General features: G+C 27.9%; 1 protein-coding gene across 1 annotated transcript; it reads right to left on the bottom strand.

The window, feature by feature from the left end:
• Positions 1-887: 887 nt before the first annotated feature.
• LOC132921503 (putative fatty acyl-CoA reductase CG5065) lies at positions 888-9,619 on the bottom strand. The gene is made up of 9 exons (XM_060984560.1): positions 8,586-9,619; positions 4,707-4,929; positions 4,393-4,632; positions 4,154-4,299; positions 3,638-3,747; positions 3,330-3,519; positions 2,856-3,134; positions 2,453-2,710; positions 888-2,059 (listed from the first exon to the last, which is right to left on the bottom strand). The coding sequence occupies exons 2-9, from the start codon at positions 4,905-4,907 to the stop codon at positions 1,966-1,968; spliced, it is 1,518 nt and encodes a 505-aa protein (XP_060840543.1). The 5' UTR covers positions 4,908-4,929; positions 8,586-9,619; the 3' UTR covers positions 888-1,965.
• Between the last annotated feature and the right edge of the window lie 5,250 nt (positions 9,620-14,869).

Genomic DNA, 14,869 nt, shown 5'->3' with positions numbered 1-14,869 from the left:
ATAATAAATATGTGATTACTATTCGTAATTTATTTTACTATAAATAAAACAGTAAGTTAAATTAATTTTTTATGAAAATATTTCATTTTAAAATATTATTGTGGGTTTAAAATATTATACTATAATATGTTAAAAGTAGCGACGAATCATATTTTTTAAATTACGATAAAATAATTAAAATTACTACTTTTCGTTTAAATATCGAATTTTGTCCGATTATTTTTAAAAAATATTGTATTTATATTTATTTTCGACTTTTCGATTTTATAGAATATATTATTTCATAGCTATTTTAAGCTTTTTCATAAGAAAATCAATCAACTACTAAATTTATTATAAGCATGCTAAATAAAAAAATAATGAAAACCTTATACAAAATGCTAATAATATTATAGTTTTCTCATTTTCTATCGAGGGTCTAATATTTTGTTTATGATATCAATATAATAGAGTACACTATCTTCATTGACGCATAATATTTTTAAAAATATGTTATTTTAGGACCTTACAGAAAGAATCAACATACAAATTTTATGTGTATAGAATTTTCCACAGTTTAAAGCTATGAAGTTGTAATCTTAACTGTAATTGACGGAAATATAAGTACATAAAAAGAAATTTATGTTTTAAAAAAATAAGAATATACCATATGTTCTAACTAAAAATTTTAAAGAAACATAACAGTGAGTGTTAAATATTATAATGTTTTATTAAGAATTTCCTTTCCACAATGCAAATAGAAATTTATCAATTGTACCTATAAATTTCATAAATCATAAACTTATTTTTTTATCTAGAATTTAACGCATCAACCAGTGTTCCATTAATATAATAGGTGTACGCAGAAGAAATTTACTACGCAAATATTGGAGAAATTAACAAAGATATTATATCTAAATTTTCTATCATACAGTATATTACATACATTTATTGAGACTATTATATTTAAATATAATAGTGATTTACACATAGGTATCAGTATCGGAGTGACAAGTGGTTATTACAAATCATTTGCACATCATAAGCCAAATAATCCAATAAATTGGAAAATTAATGGTAGCCTAAAAGAAAATATTATAAAGTTAATTAATTGTATTGTTATTAGACAAGATATCCATAATTTTATTATTGCTTCCACTCTTACACACGACTTGGTTTAAGTCAATAGAATTTTTAAGACAATACAAGTATAAATTATAAAGTATAACAACTATAACAGTATTATTTAATTAATCTAATAAGAGCTATTTGTTATGAACATGTATGTTTTAAATTAGACACTGATATGTATTACCATAATGATAATAAACATTTATTTAATTATTATAAATTCTATTCATTTTAGCTAAATTGCTTATGATTTTCAAATATAATAATTAATGCAATATTATTATATATATACATATTACCTATAAACTTTATAATTTATTTTATAATATCTAACATTAAAATAAATATTTTTTAATAATTTTTGAGTTCTAAAAATAATTTTAAATGATAAACGAATCAATAAATTATTTAATCTAACCTTACAGAATAATACATTTTGAGTTAACAAATATATATATATATAAAATAAATACCTATATAATTAATATGTAACTTAAATGTAATACAATTTTTACATTAATACTTAACACATAATATTATACATTTACTATCTAATGTAAAAAAACTTAATTGATTAATTATCAGGAACTCCTTAAATTATGAATATAACTCGATTTAGATTTGAAATTGACAATAAAAAAAATATAAATATATTATACATAAATATATGACAATAAATTAAGGTACACAAAATTAAATAGGTAATGGTTTGTTTGATTTGTCAAAAAAGGATAACAACTTGTAAAACATATTTACTGAATCTTGTACTTCATGGTAGCTATATGTTTAATGTGATTAAAATTGAATCCAAGCTTACTTGTAATCATGTAGTACATACATCCATGTTAGTCACAATTAAGCTAAAAACATTCTTTTTAAAATCACCCATAATAACATCACGAGTCCTATGTAGACTGCACCTTTGAAGATCATATGACAAATATATAAACTAAAAAACAAATATAAAGCAACGATTTTAATTGGAATTGTCAATTATTATTTACAAAAAAAACTATCATATTAAGTTAGATATAAATGGTATTTAAATTATTGGTACATAGTTCCAGAATATAATTTTACCCTACGTAAAATTTTAATCTCTATTGCGTCGCAGAAAAAAGTTAAAAGTTACGATGTTTCAATAAATTGAATACAACAGTTTAATCGTGTTTGATAGATCATGAAAAAAAAAAACACTTTAAACTTTATTACCTAATTTAGATATACTAAGAAGAATAAAAGTTCTGAGATGATCAATTTATTTGAACATATGTACTGTAGGTAGGTATTAGATAGCACAGTTATATTGTAGCCATACTAAGTATATAGTATTAAGACATACCCGTGAAGACGTTTTCTGGCCTCCGGTAACTTGTCCGGTCCTTCTTTGAGTAAAAATGTCATTATTCCTTTGTGGTATGTATCCAAGTACTCTTCCCAATGCATCTGTTTTATATCAAATGGAAACAGCGTTTTGTCGTCTTTGCTTAAATTGTTCCACAAACTTTGTACGTTTTTATTACAAAAGATCCATTCCCTCGTAGAAAAGTATTCCAGTATGTCAGTGAATTTTCCTATTTTCTTGTATTGATCGACTAATCTGAAATCGTATACGGTAAATGATATTAGTATAATATTGTTTTCGTTGATGCCGAGTAACTCGTGAATATAACTGTTGCATAACATTATTATGATATGATACGCATACCACGCCTGGGCGGAAAAAAAAAACCAATTCGACAAACCTGAGTTTATTTCCAGTGCAAATGAACACTAAATCCAACAGGAACGCGGGTAGATAGTGCAATACCAGCACGGTGATCTTGTGTAAAAACACCGACGAGTTCATTATCAACGTCGGATACCACATGGCTTTGGCCGTGGGCCGGTGCAAGATGTAGTACATCAGGGTCGTGGAAAATATTCCCCAAGTCAACGGGTTTTCGGGCGACGACACGAAATTGTAGATGCGGGGGTCTTCCGTGTGTTTTTCGATCGATTCGCTCAGCTCGGTACTGCGATGTCTGCGGAGAAATATGAACGTATTGTTTATGTAAGGACAACGGAATTTCGTTTATTCGGAAAAAAATTACACGTATATCATACGATATATATATAATGTATTTTAAGCCGTTTGTGCGGCGAGAGGCGTATTTATTATGTACGAATATAATAACGTTAAAGCCGTCGTCGCGAAGGACCGTTATCATGCGTCGTACCTGACGTTTGTGTCCCAGGACGCGGCTATTAGCGCATTCACAGTCAAATCGGCCGGCACCAGATCCGTGACGGCATTTACGTCGCATGGCAGAGATTTTATTATCCCCGTCATCACGCCAGTCACGATGCCCGTTGGTCCGTACAAATTGTCAATCCAGCCCGGCAGAGGTTCGTTGGCGGTCGCTGTCACTGCGATTGCGATAGAGAAAAAAATGCGTTCGCGTTATTACAGATAATAATAATCGTTTATTATGTATGAGTATAAAAAAAAATATTGCATTTCCACGTCGTTCTTATAAATATTTACCGATTGCCGGACGGACTATCGTGACGGGAAGACCCTTGGCTTCGCGCTTTATCAGTTGTTCAGCAGCCGCTTTCGTCATGACGTAAGTGTTTGGCATGGGTCCCAATAGGCTAGATTTATAATGCCAATAATATTATATTAGGGTTTTGTGTACCGACAGATTAAAAATATGTTTAAGACAAAAATAACAATAAAACAATTTTAGTAAAATCAAAACTTATAATAATAACTGTCGTACTTTTGACTCGCAATAATTAGGTATGTTGTTATTATAATACTAATGCGGAAATGTGTTTATGATATTTAATTAATTTCGAAAATTCAACGAAATTAAATCGTAATTTATTGTAATTTATCTACTGTGGATTTAATATTGCTTAGTTATTATGTATAAAACAGCGCGGAAATACAAGATAAATTAAATAAAAATGTATTAGTAAAATAATTTAATAAACTAATATAACTGAATAATCATTAGGTACTATAAAATGATAATGATATAATTTTAATACTTACAAAGGTTTCATTTTTTCGAGTATATTTGAACTTTTTGTTTTGTATAGATGTATGAGTTTTTCATAGCTATATGGTAGATTATAAAACTTTTCTTCAATACGTTTATTATGACAGTTGGAGAAAGCCGTCGAGACATGCAAATACGACTAAAAAAAAAAAGTGTTGTGTTTGTTATTTGTAAATAGACTTTCGAAAAAGCGATTGTAGGTAAATATATTTTAAAAATGATAAATAATTACCTCAAGATTATCAAGTTTGTGAGCAAGTTTTATGATTTCTCTGGCGCCGATTACGTTTATTCCAATTGCAATATCAAGACGTTCATCAAACCGAACTGTGGCTGCACTATGAAATATGACATTTACCTCTTTGATTAACGTATTCAGGTCTTCGATAGATAGTCCCAAATCTGATTGGCTACAGTCACCTCTGAGTGCAATAATTTTTTTTAATTTTGAATCATCGATGTCTTTAAATATCTAGTTTTATAAATCGATATCATGTAACATTTAAAATTATTTACAAAATAAAAATATTTAATCATACAACATACCGGCATTTTAAATATATCCTCTAGTCTGTCTTGCGCATTTTTCCCCTTTTTGTCCCTTACAAGTAGATATATATGTTTGATCTGAGGACATGATCTAATCAATTTGTTAATGATTAGTTTACCAAGAAAGCCGGTACCTCCGGTGACAAAGACAGATTTATTTTTAAAAAACTCTTGGATATTTGATTGTGTTTCAGCCATTTTTGGAAAAATTTATTTGTAACTAAAAAACAAATAAATCTAATTATAATTATTCAATTGTTTTAGGGTAAAATGTCAAATATTCTAGTTCTAATATTGTGTTTGGCCAAAGGGCTGTTGAAAGTTAATATTTGCGCAATTGTGTTGTTAAGAAGTAAAAATTATAGATATTATAATATATTTTTAGAGACCCATAAAATTATACCATGTATGATCATTGATTGAATTTATACAAAATAAACTATTTTAAAACTAGTAATAACTAGGATATTACGCAAATCTGTAAACAAGTATAGAAACATTTCCTTATGCGCATTATTACAATTTCAATGTAAGGCGCTCTTTTTAAATATTAATTAAATATTACTCCTAAGAACAATTTTTGGAATTGATTCTAAGTAAAATAAATGCTCATTTCATTACGTATTATATTAATAATATATTTTCGTTTACTCTTATTACCGTGTAGTTAAATTGTAATTTGATCTGGTGTGTTTAAACTCAATAAGGCAAATAATGGAATAAGTACTGATTTGTTTTTTTTATTTAATATTACACTATTTTTAATATATTGTTTATTGACTGTTGATATAGATAAATTATATTTCATTTTTAACTTAGTCCAATAATAAAAACATAATACAATATTATTTGCAAACGCTAATATATTATTATGTACATTGTATAAATTCAGTTAATAATTTATACAAATTCAAAATAATATAGAACCTAATACTGTTCTTTGTGGTATACTTTACCTAACTACAAATGGATCACTATACAACATTTAATTTCAGATAGTTTAGGATCTATTAGAAATATATGATTTTATTTTTTAAAAAGATATCAAAATGTGTTATAAATTTTGACAAAAGTTACTATAATGAGATATTGAATAAAATGCCTTAGCAATGCTTAAGAATAAAATTTTATAATAATGGTACCCTAACTTAGCTCATTTTTAATTATTTTATAAAATTAGATAAAATAAATAATATTATCTATATAAACATAATATAATATACATTTATTTTTTACGACATATATTATTCAATAATTTCTATTTAAATTAACTTTTTTAAATTAAATGTCTATATTAAAATTAAAAACATTTTTGAAAGTTTAACTGCAGTATAGATACTTATCAAAACAAAATATCATATTGTTATCACATGTAGTCTACATAGAATACAACTAAAAAAATAACGAAATTATATAAACTATTTTTAAGGGCTTTACCAGAATAAAGTTGTATTTATGAATATGTTAATTTTTTAAATTGAATAAAAGTTCTCTTTGGGTACAGAATTAAGTTCAACTTTAAAAATTAGTTTAGATGTAATGAGAGTCAACACGAAGTGAGTATTCTAATAGAGAAAAGTTTTCTAGAATAAATAAGTAGAAATAATTCATATTAGATTATAATATAGAAAATTTAGAAAAAAAACTAAAGGATTTTTGTTCATAATGCTTCTGTTTAGGAGTGCATAAGTAAAGAGAATAATCATTGATTTAAAAACGCATTACTTTATAATATGGCAATAACTGCTTACTCGGGGTTTTTTTTTTTACATATGTTATACAAGTTTACATATTGTATTATATTAGATGGAGTATTTATACATGCAACACGTTTATCACACGTATAATAACACAATATTGTTATTTTATTAAATGGGTATGAATGTATACACATTATTAAATTATCTTAGGAATTAAGTTTACTATTTAGATAATGCATTTGGTATTTAATTTATAGCAAAAATAAAATTGTGTTATACAAATTGTAAAAGTCGATTTTACATCTTTCTAATATTTGAATCGAATTTATTTATTTATGGGCAACTGGACAATTGGAAATACGTCCCGAAAAGTCACTAAAAAGAAATAATTTTCAAAATAATTGTGTACTCTAGACTCTAGTAAATCGTACATGTTGCCGGTATGTCTGTGTTTTAATATGACTACACATTCTCGCATGTCGACACTACAACAATATTATGAGCGTTGCCGCTTATTTATAATAAAACTTCAAAATGGTAGTGGCGGTGTTGTGTGTTCATATTTCAACAGAATTGACAAACTTTGTTCATAACACGTCTTGTATAACTTACATACCTACACACAATTTTGTGACGGTAGGAAATATACGGTTCAACAATAGTATTGTTATTATACCCCGGTAATATTAAAAAAATCTGAACAATTCTCACAGTAAAAAGCAGGTACGCGTCGAATAAAAGTAATAATAATGAAATAAATATACAAACGTATAAAGCATACACGTAAGTGTTTTAACGAATGTACGGACTTAATTAATTGTCCTTTGTATATGTATATCCTTCTGCCATCTGGGTATGAATAACTCAATAACTCTACGTCTTTATATTTGAAGAGCCTGCAAATCTCTTTGAGCGGAAGGCGGAGCTGTAAAAAGTGCGCTTTAGCCGAAACGAATGGACTGACATTAAACGCAAAAGTTATTTGCTACTATATCTTTTACAACAAAGGGCTAAAACAGATAGCGGCTAAGGAACTCTATCCCATAGGTTTAATCGATTAATTTTAGGCTGGTTGCGACTAATAGCAACGGATTACTTTTGGATACTTATCAAACTGTCTGCTTCTCTCTCTTACAAATAGCAATTCATGAGTAAAGTCTATCGTAATTCTTATCTGCAGAAAAAACAATTATTACGTGTCATCAATAACACAATAAAAAAATAAATATTATTTGGTGAGTTAAACAGTCGTGTGTAATTTATACTTGAAGTAAAACTACTGTATTTTTAGATTTTTCACTCGAGAAAGTTTTATATAGCCACACTTCGTTCAGATGATTTTACCGTTTCAAATATTTTCTCTTGTCCTCGATGAGTCATATCGTTTTATCCGAATGGATTGTAGTTCAAAGAACCTACTAGGTTTAGAATATTAATACATCCTGAATAAAAAGATAATAATATATCTGGTGGTTCACAGTAATAATATCGAAAACATCAATCTTATTAGATTATATGTATGAAAAATAATTAAATGTCGATAATAACTTTATCCTTAGTCACGAGATTATAAACTTATATTTAAACCACTGTTATACTTTTTATACTTAATGGTTTATTTATATTTATATTTCATGATATTTTTAGATTTGAAATAAATATTTATCCAATTACTTTTTTTTACTGATGTCAATACAATTACTTGATATTATTAAAATTAAAATTTTAAAACATGTTAAAAAACAATTAAGAAGACAATTTATTGAATGAAATATATTTTAATTATTACGTAATGCATTTGTAGTTTTAAAGTAATATATTTTTGTTTAAATTTATTAAAGGTCGATCATTTTAAAACATGTTTTCATGTTATTATTCGTCGTATTTTTTAATGTTTATCAAATTAACATAAATAATACAATATTAAATTACTTCATAAAAATGAATGTCTTATACCTATCATATTTATTAAAGAATATAACATTAAGTATTTAAATTATCGAATAAATCGTTTTACGTAAGTTGAAAAAAAATTAAATATTGATCTTGATTCAATCCTTAAATTACTAAATGAATTTTTTTAATATTATTGAAGTTCTAAAAAACACCCGAAACCATGCTTTCAACAACACTTAACCAAATATAGATATAATAAATATAATAAAATCACTCTTACTCTACGCCGAAATTGTCCGGGATTGTCTCGGGCTTCTTGACGTTCTTCAGAAATATCGAACTTAAATTCGCGTATTAAAAATTAAAATTAATCATCACTCGTGGAAGAACAACAAAACCGCCGAACACAGCCCTCGTCGGTACAATTGAGAGACTACCGTGCAAAGGTGAATTGATCGATATTGTGCTAAGCGGACGGCAACGATGGGTGAATTGGTCAGAAAAGGTGTATGCTTTTTTACACGTTATCAGAGTCTGACGGTGTTCAGTGCTCACACTCGAACTTGGTTATTGGAGATGGTACGAACCGTTATGTATACTGACACACAATATCCGACCCCTTCTCCCCAAACAACCGTACAAACGCAACGAACATTATAATGATAATAATACTATAATATATAATATAATACGTTAATCTGGAATAAATCGTTGGGAACAGTTTTGACGTACACGCGCTCTGTAATAACGTATAATCGGTCTGGAATTTGTTTCATCACATACACAAAAAACTATGAACGCATATTGTTATTTGTCAACCGGATCAGACGCACTCTGGGGACGAAAAAATAAAAATAAAGATGTTTAACTATATAGGCGGTACACCACCCGGAACACGGTTTTTTTCAGTTTAATATCGGGGGCCTATGCACTATTAAAAACTGTTACGAAACCCGCGTGACAAGAAAAATAAAAGTAATTATAACCGTAATTTGAACTTTTCATATCTAAACCGCGGCTTACACGATATAAATGAGAAAATAACGAGATTTAATTAACTGTCGTTCGCAATCCCGTCCTAAGGTTTCGGCCGCGTCGTTATGTGTACCTACACATAGTTGCCTACCCAGCAGGCACGCGGTCTCGATAAAGGATATTCCGAGCTGAGGATAACGCAGACCGAGGACGATATAGCAGTACCTAGATAATGTATTATATTATTGTATCGTTGCCGGCTATAAAATTATATTTTTTTTTTTTTATCGGGTGGGCGTTTGCGGCGTTTCGGAAATGTATCGAAATGTAACGTCACACTCGTACGCCACGAGAGGCTCGGTAATAATATATGCAACGGTGACCGGTCGACGGTCGTCGTTTGTGTGCTATGCCCCACTTTACGAGAAAAGTGGTTCCGTGTACGACGGCTACCGACAGACCTACTTTTTTTTTCTAGACAGTCGCGGTGGCTCATTGTTAAGGACGTTGAGGTCATGCAACGCGTAAACACACCTCGTGCTCTGGTGCATTTAGTAAACGAAATGTTTTGTGTTACACGCATCGCGGTTCGCGCTGTATGTACGGCGAGACCGATTTTGTTTTGAAACGGTTTCGATTACAACTATCCAGCTTGCATTCCGCAAGAAAACTAAGCAAATACGCATACGCACTAATTATTACGGCTAATATGCATGCCCGATCGAAACGATGTTTATATTATTACCAACACCTACCACAATATTATGTAGTGTCGTAAAATAAAGGGATATTTTATTGATATAGGTATAAGACGGATTTGAACTCCAGTATATTTGATATAATATAGTATACAAGATAAGAATATCGAAATAACAAGCAAAAACTTAAGAGTTATACTATTAAACCTGAGTTTATATATTGAGGAAAGGGAGGTACTTATTTATTAATTTTTGTTAATTTCGTTAAGCGGTTGATTGGTTCATCGGATATATAATCTATTAAGCAGAAAAGAATATGAAAAGAAGTCTATGGAAAGTAAGACGTAAAGCACTTTAAAATAAAGAGGAGTGGGAGAATCAATATTAGGAGAGATTAGATTTGTAAGAAAGGTAATGTTACGAGAGTAACGACGGTCGGCCAAAAAAGATAATTTGAGTTCAGTTAAGACGGTGGCATAGTCATGAAGTGAGCAAGGAATTTTTAAAGTGTACCACTTGTCCACTTACATGATTCCGGTGCAACTAAATTTTGTGGGCCATTGGGCCATTAGTTATTGAAAATATTATTAGGGGAACCCTTGAAATGATTATTATTTTTATGAGTGTTATTTACACCATACGGCGCACGCCGCTATTTGGCAGCCTGCGGTGAAAATGCACTTTCTTAAATCTTTAAATCGCTCTCAAGTACACAATTTTGCATTAATTCCAAAATCCTTCTTAAAATAATGTAAAGAATATAAAATTTACAAGTAATTTTAGATGATAATAGATAAAAATATATTCGTGTCTTTTTCTATTTTGAATATTTATATGATTAAATAACTATGTATAACATAAATTTTGAAACATTTTATATAGTAGAGTACACGTCATAATATGGCATATTTTCATATCACAAAATCATAATAATATTTTATTACTAATCAATAATCATATATACATATTAGTATGATATTATGTAAAAAAAATATTATTTGTTTTTTGTTTGGGGGGGGGGGGGTGGGGTAGGAGAGTGAATTGTGTATGCTTAGCACTTTCAATTTTTAAATTAGCACCCTAGTTCCATTATGCCATTTATAGTTAATAATTAATTATTAATTTATATTAACAAATCAATAATATTACATATTATTATGTAGTGTAGGGCCATTATTAAAAATATATGATAATTTTATGATGGTAGATGGATGCACCGATGTTATTCATTATAATATATCAATAAATTATAAGACTATTTGAAAAAAATAGGAAGGCTTCAACACCCACATTTTTTTCAATGTGATTTTACCATTGATTCAGTTTTAAAATAATATTTTATAATTAGAATCATTTCAGTTTATCATTGTGTAATCTATAATACTTAGTTCTGTTTATTGCGTTTTAAGTTATAAACAATTAATAATATAAAAATAAATAATATTTTTGGTAAAAAAATCAGCAATTTAGATTTGAATAATATGGACATATGGTACTAAAAGAATAGTTAAATATTTGAATAATGAAAAAATATAAATTTTACACATTTGAATATTGTTCTCAAAATAATAATTGTTCTTTGTCAATTAATGTCTTATTAAGTGATAATTATTTTCTTATGCACGTTTTTTTTTTATTTATCATTGTAGCCTGTGTTGGCAAAATAAACACGAGTTAAAGAATCTAAACCAGCATTCCAAAAAAAAAAAACGAATATCAAATGAAAACACTATACATTGTTGTTGCAAGTTGCATAAACACTAAATATACACGTAACCCTCAACTATGTTATGTAAACTAAATAGACAAACAAGGTGACTTTATTGGCCTTCCAGAGCTACGATATTATTTTTATATTTTTGGACAGTATAATATGTTTTAATGTTTTTTATTCTATCTAATTACACGAAGAGTTATAATAATATTTAAAATCCCGTTGGGATTATCTCGTTACATGATTTATGTTTTAATAGATACAGTTATTTATTCATGCCGCTATTATATATATAAGACTAAGCAAAAAAATGACCTATATAATGTTGTATAATATGAAATATTTAATTTTAGCGTTGATTAAATTATTTCTCGATACACCTATACTTACGCAGCTTTAACGATATCGATTGTTTGGTACACAAGCATCACATAACTGTAAATAAGTACCCCTCGTTGTCAGATAAAAAAAACGAAAAAAAAATACTCGTCGCCAAATCACGGACAATGACCCGGTTGTCGAATTTGAAAATACGTCAATTAACTCGGCAATCTACGAAGAGCTCGCAGCGCGTTGCGGCTAATCAGACGTAAAGTTAATTTGCTACGATGTTTCGTGTTCACGACAGACTATACTATACATACATATAATATTATTATCACTGTTATTATTATTATGACAAATCGATGTGACGTCCTCGAGCGTCACACGGCGTCATATTATTATCTCTGTTTGCAGCTAGTGTGTAAACGTGACGCGTGCTTACCGCATGAATTAACCTTCCGCAACGTGAACACTTGTTGGAACCACTCTGGGTCAATATCAGAGTTAATTGACCTGTTATCGATTTCGAGACGAATACTCCGTCGGCGGCGGCGACGTTGTATAATCATAATCGTAAACCATCTACTCCGTCAAAATTCTGTACTGTTCGGTGTTTTAATCGTGTAACAAGTCGAACGGTATTAATAATGCTGATGATGTCGAGTGTTCTTTTGGAGTATCATCGCTATTATTTTAGACCGAGTCTATATAGTTATCGCGATAATCGGAAATTATACGCGCGCGCGGAGAACATTAAAATAATGATATAATGTTTCCGTATTTTGATTCATTTTTTTTAAATAGGTCAATTCGTTTTGAATACCTGTCCGTTAGTTCTTCCGACGGAGGTCGTTTGATTTTTAATAACGCCGCTTCCCCGATAGTTATATTTTATACCGATATAATATACTATTCTATCGTAGACCACGGTATTAAATCGACAAAAAGCGTCCTCTCGAACGTATATAATATTATGTTTGTTAATTTATGTATGCGGAATTTGGCCGTAGATTGTTATTCGAAACATGGCGTATAATATTAAATTGGCCGGATGAGTGTTCATTATTGTGTTCTTGAGAATAATATAACTGTATTTAATCGTATATTTAATATTTTTGATTTATATACGATGGTTTTAAAATGTGCATTACGAATTATTCCGTCATTTATATTTAAATCCTTTACAGAAATATAAGCAAGAAAATATTTGATAAAATTAATTATTATTTTTTCGTTATAAATTGTTTTTATAGAAAACTTTGTTTGTAGACTGAATATACTTTAGATCAAATAATTTTTATTAAAAATATATCAACTCGATAACCATATTTTAAACAATATGACATCTTTGACCACATGATTTAATCAAAAAATAATATTTTTAAGTCATTTTTTTCAGGAGAACACGTAACATAAATTTAATCATAATAAAAAGTTTGGTCGTTTATAGTAACAAATACCAATTTACTGTCAAGTATAATTTATTATAATTTATATTTAAGCAATAGCACGTTAAATGTGTTTTATTGCTGTACATAAATATAATATGTACAATGTACATCCCTGATTTATAATCTATATCCACTGTTTGATTTAATTAGCATATATAGTTCATGTAACTATATTCTGTATACGTACTACTGTACGAATTACATATCAAAACGATTATATTTTTCATTATATTATTAATATTTAGTTTGATCTTTATTCCCCCATCGTAGTGTTTAATAGATTTTATGTAGACAAAAGAAACTATTGGTTTTTCAGTTATATGATTTAATTTTAAGATACTATTATGAAAAGAAAAGATTCGTCAAAAGTTAAATGTAGAGAATGATTTAACTGATTTAAGTCTGAAATAGCAATATACATAGTATAATGTAGCAAATTCATTTGGTGAAATCATTTTTTTCGCGAAAAGTTAGAAATGTTGTAACAACAGTGTGTTTTTTCTTATTTCAAAATATATTAATACTAATTAATTGGTTGTTTTTATTGGTCTTTTAGAAATAGATTTTTTATTGATAACAGTTTACATCTAGGGAATAAAATTTAAAGAAAACAATATTTTATTTTACTTACATATAGTGATATAGTGTGTGGTATCGTATATTATGTGTTACAAGTTTTAACTATATTGTATGTGTACTTATATTGTTGACTACTTGTTAAATAAAAACACACTATAATATTTAAAAAGGTCATATCATTTTTGCATCATATTATCACCATTATTCATTTTTGTCAAGAATATTTGTATTATTTAAAAATGTCTAATTTGTTACAAATTTTTTGATCAATGATGTTTTTACGGTAAGTATTATTTCTGAAATATATTATTTGTTTTAATTTAGATAATAAGATAATATTAAAATGTGACTTTTACTTCACTTTTTATAGTCATTATAATTGTAATAGTGCGTGTAACATATTTTATTTATATTTTTTCATTCATAATAATATATAATATTTAATATTGGTATTATAAAGTAAAAATAAAAAATGACGTTATAGAATAGCAGATATTACTTCTTATATTGAGAACCAGTTATGTTTTAGAATTTGGGTTTTTAAACCTGTTTATAACGATGTCCTTATGTACTCTACGAGACATTCAATATATAGAAAAAAATAATTATGTATTTTACTATTTTTTGATTGAAAAATGAGTACTTATATTCACGTAATAAATGTTAGTTGAAAACAATAATGGTTTGAAAGAATATTAACAAAAATATTTTTCGATTATGATGATCATTATTTATCTATAGTAGGTATTCAAATTTATATCTGGAATTCAATACTGTATTTTTAGATCAAATATGCATTATAGTTATATAATATATACTATAT

The sequence above is a fragment of the Rhopalosiphum padi genome, chromosome 2 (assembly GCF_020882245.1).
Source record: "Rhopalosiphum padi isolate XX-2018 chromosome 2, ASM2088224v1, whole genome shotgun sequence".
Taxonomy (NCBI): domain Eukaryota; kingdom Metazoa; phylum Arthropoda; class Insecta; order Hemiptera; family Aphididae; genus Rhopalosiphum; species Rhopalosiphum padi.
The sequence above is the reverse complement of the archived record's forward strand: the minus strand, read 5'-3'. Positions and strand labels throughout refer to the sequence as shown.

Bases quoted from the DNA above. Each gene is read 5' to 3' on its own strand.
- LOC132921503 (XM_060984560.1), bottom strand. From the start codon at position 4,907: ATGGCTGAAACACAATCAAATATCCAAGAGTTTTTTAAAAATAAATCT. The intron at 3,748-4,153 runs GTAAGTATTAAA...TTATAAATCTAG, and splicing joins CTCGAAAAAATGAAACCTTT to CCTATTGGGACCCATGCCAA. The intron at 3,520-3,637 runs GTAAATATTTAT...TCGCAATCGCAG, and splicing joins GATAGTCCGTCCGGCAATCG to TGACAGCGACCGCCAACGAA.